An 8,688-nucleotide genomic window follows, 5' to 3' on the forward strand; every position below is an offset into this window, starting at 1 on the left:
TCCCTGTGCGTGGTGGGTGGCGAGGGGAGTCGGGCTGCCTCAGCTGTGGGAGAGCGCGCTCGCCGTCAGCCATCCACCTCCCCGCTCCCGCTCAGCCCGTGCGAATTGTGCCGAGGGTATCGCTCGCCTGCTCGGGGCTGCCGAGCCTTTAAGGAAATGTTTTTGTTTATGCAGCCCTGCCAGATTTCCTATGCTTCTTGGCACGGGGTCACAGCTTTCATGCCTCCTTGTCTGTCTTTATTAACACCAATTTCTTTTTATCACTGCGCAGCGCCGTAGAGTTTCTCAGCGGGTTTTATGTTCCAGCCAGACTGTGTGTAAATTCTCAGCAATGCTACCAACAATGCCAGAAACGGACGCTTTTTCAAGCAGATGCTGTTTCTGGTTAAGGAATCCATCAACACGAGCCAGGCCCATGGTTTCTAAGGACAGTTGTTTAATCCCGACCCCAGATCTGGGACTTTTATGCTGTTCTTAGATATGTTTTCTTTTCTGTCTAGTAACCGTTGCCCCTATTCCCTCTTTAAAGACAAACAAAAGCGTGAACTGAACCTGGGGAAGGGATGGCAGAAGTGGGGAACCAGGACAAGGTCCCTGCCTGTCGCTCCTTTTCCCTCTGCCCTGGGGGAATGCCAAATCCTGCTGTTCCCTCGGGATGGTCCTGCCCTGCCAGGATCAGGACAGAGCCAGGGCATTCAGAAATGCACATGACACCACGGGTGACATCTCCTCTTTTTCTGTTTCCACCAGTGGTTTAAGCCCTGCAAGCCCTGGATGCTCCTCTCCACCCAGCACCCAGCAGGAGCAGCCCCACAGCGAGCACGACGCAGGTCACGTCTCGTCTCAGAATGCAAGACGTTTCTGCAGGTAAGAATAATTTCTGTATCTCAAATGCTAGGAATTTCCTGTGAACCAGAGGGATCAGTTAAAGGAAGGTAGGCAGATACTCTGCATGCATAATTGCAGATAAACATAGGCTGCAACATATATTGCTCAACAAAAAGCATGCAAGAGACTTCTGATGATGAGCAATCTGGAGCAATGCAGCTCAGAAACAGCTTTGTTTTATTTTTTATTTTTTTTAAATGAATTTTTTTGAGTCCTTTCTCCCCATAGTAGGTATCTTTGCATATTTCTTAAAGGGCAAAAGGAAAAAAAGCTCACAATGAGTCATTAAACTTTCAAATGAGTCATCTGGCTTTCAGTAAAGCATGTGTAAAAATATTACTAATTTACAAACAATATCCAGTGCAACACAATGGATCCAAAAAAGATGAATCTAAAAATGAGGCAATACCATAAAAGACACAAGGTCGGGTCAAATTCGGCCAAGGGATCAACCAATCCAAACGTTCCCATGCCTGCTTTTCTTTCCTTCTTTTTTTTTCTTTTTAAACCCTCAGAGAATATTATTTTATACAAATAAATATTGCCTATGCAGTGCTAGCAACACAAACAGGCCAATGCCTTGGGGACTAGAGGGGATCCTAGCAGGAGGCAGAAATAAACACGAAAGAAATGAGTGTATTTTTTTTTTTTCTGTTAAAACTGCGATGCAAAAACTAAACTAACAGAATAAATATTGAAAAGTAAATCCCTGCTTTAAAATGCTCAGCTGAAACACTCGCCAGCACTGAAACAGAGCTGGACTTGCATAAGGCAAAATACTACCAGCTGATAGTGAGACTAGAAAGTGTTTTTAGTAACAAGTAAGGACAATTCAGGTTTGATTTTACTTTTACCGTGCCTCCCCTCAGGAAAGAACCAATTTCTGCAGAAACTGCATTGTCTCTTCTTTCCTGATTTGTTTGCTCATTTTTCACACCTGCCCTGATTTTGGCAATTTCACTGCATCTGTCACATATTCTTCCATAAACACCTTTAGAGTTGGGAAAATGAGAAACTTGGAAAATTGGGAAAAGTAATTCGGGGATATGATATTAGAAGGCTCTAGCAGAATTCAATTATTTGTTTCCTCTTTGCATTAGAAGACTTTAAAAGGTTGAAACTCTTTGCGTGTCCTTCTGATGAGTGGACGAAACTCTCAAAGACCCAGTTGCGTTGCTGAACTGGTGAGAAACCCCCAAGGGCAGAGCTGCAAGGCACATCTCCCAAGCTAAAAACCTCTTTAACTTGGGACTTCCCTGAGCTGCCAGCCAGCTGGGGAGAAAGGGGCCCAGGAGGAGCTCCAGAAAGGAGCAGCAACCCCTACACAGCAGAGGAACAAGGGAGCACACCGGCAGATCTTCCCTGGGGAGAGAAGACCCATTTTCCCTCTGCAGTACCACAAAACATAGTGACAGACTATACAGATTTGGTTAAAAAACCAGTATATTTTTAAAGATTGGGATTTGCAGTTTTGGAGTTTCCTCCCCTGCAATTCATATTCAAGGATGACCCAAGTGCCCATTAACAATCAAACCACTGTGCAGCAACCCGGGAGCCTCAGCAATTATGAAGATAATGGTGCCCTCCTCCTCCTCTGCCTCCTCTCCTGAGGAATGGGGGAAGGGAGGAGCACAGGGAAAAGAAAATCAGCAAATAGAATGATAATGTCATTCCCTCTCACCGACAGCAACGGAAAGCTGCAATTAGACTTCTCTGATCAAAATGCTACATAAAATTCCACAGAATTTTTAAAGTAGATCTAAAGCCCCAGGAATACTTGGCTCATCTTTACTGAGAAGTCACCTGCTTGTGAAACGCAGTGCACGTGCGAGGTGGCTGTGGGCACAGACAGGGCACGGAGCCATCCTGACCCTTTGTGGGAGTTATCTGGAGCACCCCAGCACCACGAGGCGTGAGACCATCTGCCCTTTGAGCATTTAGACAGTTCCATTGCTGCAGAGTCTCAGCACCCACAGGAACTCGTGAATTCTCCTTCCACCACCCAAACCCAGGCAGAGCAGTGCTGCTGCCCCAATACAGGCTGTGCCTGTGCTAGCAAGCAGAGCTGCAGGGAGTCTTGCTCCACAGAAGGTCCAGCCCACTCCCAGGGACCCAACATGTGTGTGCAGTGAGGGAGCACTCGCAGTGCTCCCAGAGGGTACCTCTCTATTTAATTTCATCTGAAAAGAACCCCGTTCGCAGGCAGAGACCCCAGCATGCTGTGGCCCAAAGCAGGCTAAGCAGGGATCATCAGGATGGCTTCAAAAGCACAATCCTGATCCAAACTGAAGCAATGATGCAGTGGCACCTCTTGTCCAAGGGCTGGGAGATAACTGTGATGGGCGAGGGAAGCGATGCTCAGTCCTTGCCCAGGAGCAGACTGCTTTCTATCAGCCCTATATTAAGTTTTCCAGGCAGCCATCAGTTACAATGTGTATTACGTGAGAAGAGGGAGTGGATTTTTTTTAGTCAAAGCTCTCAATTTCCTCCCTCTTTCTTTCATCACTTTTTTTAGTGTTCTCTGCAGCAAGGTGCTGTTCACCCCTAATACTACTGGTTCACTGCTGCTCTACGCTGGTGTAATTCAGGGAATTCACAGCAGAGCAGCAAAGAATCAGCCCCTGAATTAAGGCAATAGAGCTTCAAAAGCCTTTGGCTGTCTCCTGCAAAGTGCTGCAGCCAGCCAGGACCAAGTTTCCTCTGCAGGGGAAAGATAAAGAACAGTAAGACCAACCATCAGATGCCAAAATGTGGTGACTTAGAGCTCAGACACCTGGAAGAGGTTCCACCGGATGCTTTTTGGGGCTCAGATTTTTTGCTGAACCTGAAATACAGATATTTGGAAAGCAGCTGCATCATGACATCTGAAGGGCACTCACTGCAACCTATTGCCTAATCTTGTGTGATGATGAACTGGGGCAGCCACCAATACTCACTTAGGAATTGGCACCCGAATTATTGTCCCATCCACTTCTGGGTTCAGGTTCATGCCGCTTTCCCTTATAGCCTTGGTCGCTGCAGCTGTGCTCTGTAAAACAGATCAAAAGGTAAAGGGAATTAGGAAATAATCATTCCCATATGCCAGAACTCTGTCAATAGTTGGCAATCCATCTCCACGGAACATGGAAACATTTACTTCTGTTACCAGTAAGATCAGGAAGTTACATTGGTGCATAGAGCTTTGATCAAACCGAATGGGAAACTACGGCTGCGCTCGGTATCGGGGTAGGGGGACAAGAAGGGGGGCAGAGAGGAAGGGAAGCAACAACAAAAGAAAACTGTTTTGCTTCTTTGAAACTATTCGAATGGTTTGAGGCAACGCAGAGTGAAACCACAATAAATTCCCAAGGCATAGCCTGACTGTGGCGAAGGAGATGAAAGATTCGGAGCATTTAAAAATTCCAGTTGAATGTTTCCCACTAGAAATCACACGGTGCCAATTTAGAAACGTTAACTAACTTAACCACTTCAGCACTACAGCCTAACCACATTACAGCAGGGCAGTAGCAGTTGGCTGAGAAATCAAACAGCGCCTGTGCCCGGCTCTATGTTTATGTTATAGCTTCTCACTTAGGATTAACTTCTCCAAACTCCAGCACTGCCAGCTGACACTCTGCTCCGCTTAAAAGGTGGGTGCACAGGCTTGTCTGTAACTGCAAAGTGATTAAAAGGCTTCCTCCCCCCTCCCAGGGCACTGGCTACCTTCACACAGTGTCAGCCTTTATGGTTAAACCAGAGTTTGGCCGGGAGCTCGCACCGTGCTCTGCCAGGTTCCTTCATCCTTTGACATTGACAATAACAAGACCGAGGGAGTTTGTATTCTTGAGGCATTCACGTGGCGTTTCCTACAAGGTGTGTTGCTATTTCTGATGCTCCTTCCTGTCATTAACTTTATCTCCAGGCTGCTGCAATAAACTCTATTCATCCAGTCCAGCTTTTGTCAACCGAGGCACAAACTACAGCTCTGCCTGTTTGTTTAGCTCTCTCACGTGTGACATCACTGGGTGAAATGAATGCTGTGCTAGTGTCCTGTAAAGACACAACTGCTGTCCTCTAGAACATAACAAGGGCAGAGAAAATGGAACCAAGATGATCTCAGCAGGTTAGGAATGTGAACGTGTTATTCTACGGACAGTGCTTGCTCTGTAGGAAGGAGATGCTCAGTAAAAGCTGTGTTGTTTAACACAGGTACTGAAGGAGACAGAGGAAGGGGGAAATACTGCAATATTGCCCCCATCCTCTTGCAGCCCATTAAATAAATAGCCATGCTTAAAACACATAATCTTGTTTGGTTTTATAACACCTGGGCAAAGAAAATTTGGCCCTGCAAGTCCTTTTCTATGATTATTTTATTTCCCAGACTCTTCAGGCATTTTTATTGGCTTTTCAATGCCATGAAGTACTATATGCTGTAAATAATGACATCAAGTAAACACATCTGTAATGGTTTTTAAGAGTTCAGTCTATCCATAGAGCAGTTATGGTATAAAACAAGTGCACTGAGGGAACTAGTTCTAGTTCAAATGGGAAATGGTTCTTTTAGAAAGCAAACACAGGTCATGGTATATACAGTGATATGTAATTTCTCACAGGCCCATTTCTCCTGCTTGGACACGGGCTGTCACGGAGTGACTTCCCCAGCCCTCTCAGCTCCAGCGCTCTGAGGGACCTCGGTGCACTCGCTGATGAGGGGCTGTCACTCCTCAAAGCCATTATACACACTGGATACACTTTAAGAAACACTCAGGCATCAAGTGCCTTACACTGACCTCCTCCGAGACTTTGCTGACTTAATTAATTGGGGAAAGCCTTTGCAAAATAAATAGAGATAAGCTTTGGAAAACCTCCAGCCCTGGAGCAGGATGAATAGCTCACCCTGTGCTCATGCCTGCTCCTGGCTGTGTGAGCCTGCTGCAGGGGACCACTACTGCTTGATCCCAAGGTGGGATTCAGATTTGCTGCCTCATTGAGGGGCAAGTCTAACCAAGGCTCCTGGAGAAAATTAAGGGAAGTTGGCTCTTCCAGAGGGCAGGTCAAAGCACCTAATTTGGGTGATGGGCAGCACGTAACGCTCGTCTGACCCTGTGCTGCTGTGTGTGAGCTGCTCTGTGTGCTGGGCAGGGCTGGATTGTTGCTCACCCCACGCAGTCAGCAGCCAAATATCGCTTCTGTTCCGTGTCAGCGGCAAAGCGACGCGCAGCCCGGCCAGAGCTCGCAGCCCTGCCAGGTTTGACTGACGCAGTCTAAATGTTCCTTTGCTCAGCATCAACCTGTTTGTTCCTGTGGTAATTATCTCCCCTCACAATGCCTTTGGTTGTGTGTCCTTACCTCTGGAAAATCAGCCATGTTCACTATAACGAGCTGCGGTGACTTCTGTGAGATCTGCCCCAGCTGGTTCAGCGGAAACTTCCCGTCTTTTGTCATCACCATTATGTGATCAAGGGCCCCTGAAAAGAACCAAACAGGGGAGTTTCAGTATCACACAGCAGTTCACATCCAGGCTGAAGAAAAACGTGTATGCAGTGTCCCACTTCCCTTCTGGTATGCAAAATATACATGTTACAAAAGAAAAGAAACCCCCATGTTTATTCAGACTTCAGGTGCTGTTTGTGTTCACGCATCCCCTGTGGTATCTGCAAGCTAAATATTTCAAAGCTACTCTAAAGCACAAAAAACATGAAAACAAAACTCTCGTTTGTTTTTGTTACTAGAATAGGAAAACTGAGCAAGATTGTTAAGAATTAAAAGGAAATAATTATTTTTTAATTCCTAGAACTTAAAGAAGATCAAAATGTTGTTAGAAAAATCAAGACTATTGTCTTTAACTTAGCAGTGCTCTCTTAAACCCCTCATTTATTTTTTTTTCCAGGTCCCAAGAGGAGGTGTTGTACACTGCCTAATTTAAAGTATTCAGTTTCTCCCTGAGCTACTCTTAATCTGCTCTCTAGTTTCTGCTGCAAAATGTTAACAGGCCAAAAGGCACATGGGACGAGAGGTACTTTATCAGTGCAATTAAAAAAAATACCTATGGTTAAAATAAATAGTTAAGAGACTGAGCTACACGTTCCAACTCCATTAAAGACTGAAGTGCCTCTGCCAGAGCTGGGGTGGTGAATGATTCAAGTTTGGTCATTGTTTTATGTTAAACTTTATCCCTTGAAACTTGATACTACTTACAAATACGCGTGGTCGGAGTGTTCTAGTAACTGAAGCTCAGTCAAATATATCCACGTTTCTTCCTAAAGCACCAGATTCACTAAGTGAACAAAGCTTGTAAAGGTCACTAACCACAAAGACACATGGCAAAAAAAGTTTGTATATGCCAGACACCGGCCTGATGGCAATTTCCAAAAGGCTAATTTAATGGCAATTGGATTTTTCCTGCCCTACTGCACCATGAGCTGCCAACCTGCTTCTTCATCACATCTGCAAACAGTTCCCTTAGAGGCTTTTGACATCTCCCACTTACAAAAGCCATTTCCAGGAAACTATTAACAAAAATGGATTCTTCCTGGTCAAGCTCAGGGTGAAGAAAACCTTTAGCTGGGGATGTCCAGGTTGTAGTAATCGGGTGCCCAGTGAATAACTCAGTAAAAAGAAAATGAATTTTGAAAAAAAATCCGAGTTCTCAGTTACTGGGACTGGTAACCTTATTTACAGGCTTTATTTAACCTTATTTAGCATCAGACAAGAAAGTTACCAACCTGTTGAGGTTCTAACACTGAGATTTCTGCTGAAATCTTCTTTCAGAGCTTCCACCACTGCCTGCATGTCTTCACTGGCTTCCTCCAGATTGATAATATCCTCAACTAGGGCAGCACTGATATTCACTCTGGCTTGACTCTGCCCTTTACCTTTAGCTGCAGATTACACACAAAATTCATTTCTTTTTTCTGACAACAGTTAGTTGTTGCATTAGAAAGCAGAAAGAAGATGTTAAAACCTCTGTTAGATGCAGAATTGAGTCTCAGATAAACCAAAGTATTTTAAAATGAGTAAATAACCCAGCATTTGAGTATATAAGCCAAAATAGATGTGTAGGTCAGGTTGTGGGCACTGACTCCAGCCTGGATTGTGATGATTGCTGCCTAATGTCCCAGCCCCAGCTCTGGGTGCTGCCTCTCCCGGGGAAGGGCTACAGTTTCCTGCACACTGCAACACCCACAGGCAAACCAGCTCCTCCAGAGCTCTCTTCTGCCTAAGTTAGATCAATACTCGTACACAAGCCAAAAGGGATTAAAAGAAAAAGACAATCTGGCAACAACAGGGGTTGCAAACACCAGGAAAAAAGCTGCTGCCGTTACCTTTTTTAGTAGCCATCTGTCTGGTGAGCAGCATCTGATGGACACAGTGCCTGCAGCCATCCAGAAGCAGGGCCGGGCAGCCTGCGGGAGCCTGCGGCAGCCCCCGTGTCACCGCCAGCGCGGAACGAGAAAGCAGGGAGGGCAGGTGACGAAATCTCAGTGCCAGAGACATCCTTTATGGCTCTCCTCTAACCCACCTGGAAAAGAGAAAAGGCACGTGGTCCACCCCGGGTGCTCAGAATGAACACGTGCAGGTCTCGGTGGCACCTGTCAGTGCAAGGTGGCAGCTGAGCATGGTGGGCAGCGCGGTGGGGGTGGTGCAGTGACCCGCGGGTAAGTCGGGGCAGGGGCTGGGCGGCTGGCAGCCCGTACCCGGGTGTGACCTGCGCAGCCTTTGCACATCCATCCAGAGGGGCACGGGCCTGGGACACACAACCCCCGGCTGCCAAGCGGGAACGGCTCCTCAAAGTGTCTGGAACTGGCACATCAGGTGAGG

General features: G+C 46.3%; 1 protein-coding gene across 1 annotated transcript in view; it reads right to left on the minus strand.

Annotated features, from left to right (window-relative positions):
* The window catches only part of MRRF (mitochondrial ribosome recycling factor), a 12,114-nt gene extending 3,724 nt beyond the window's left edge, over positions 1-8,390 (minus strand). Inside the window, exons 1-4 of the mRNA XM_010170919.1 lie at positions 8,193-8,390; positions 7,593-7,748; positions 6,217-6,335; positions 3,825-3,916 (exon numbers count right to left, since the gene is read on the minus strand). Of these exons, the coding sequence (XP_010169221.1) occupies positions 3,825-3,916; positions 6,217-6,335; positions 7,593-7,748; positions 8,193-8,364 (539 nt within the window). The 5' untranslated portion in view covers positions 8,365-8,390. The remainder of the gene's footprint in view (positions 1-3,824; positions 3,917-6,216; positions 6,336-7,592; positions 7,749-8,192) is intronic.
* Positions 8,391-8,688: the final 298 nt, after the last annotated feature.

This window comes from Antrostomus carolinensis, unplaced genomic scaffold (genome assembly GCF_000700745.2).
Source record: "Antrostomus carolinensis isolate BGI_N321 unplaced genomic scaffold, ASM70074v2 scaffold26686, whole genome shotgun sequence".
NCBI classification, from domain to species: Eukaryota; Metazoa; Chordata; class Aves; order Caprimulgiformes; family Caprimulgidae; genus Antrostomus; species Antrostomus carolinensis.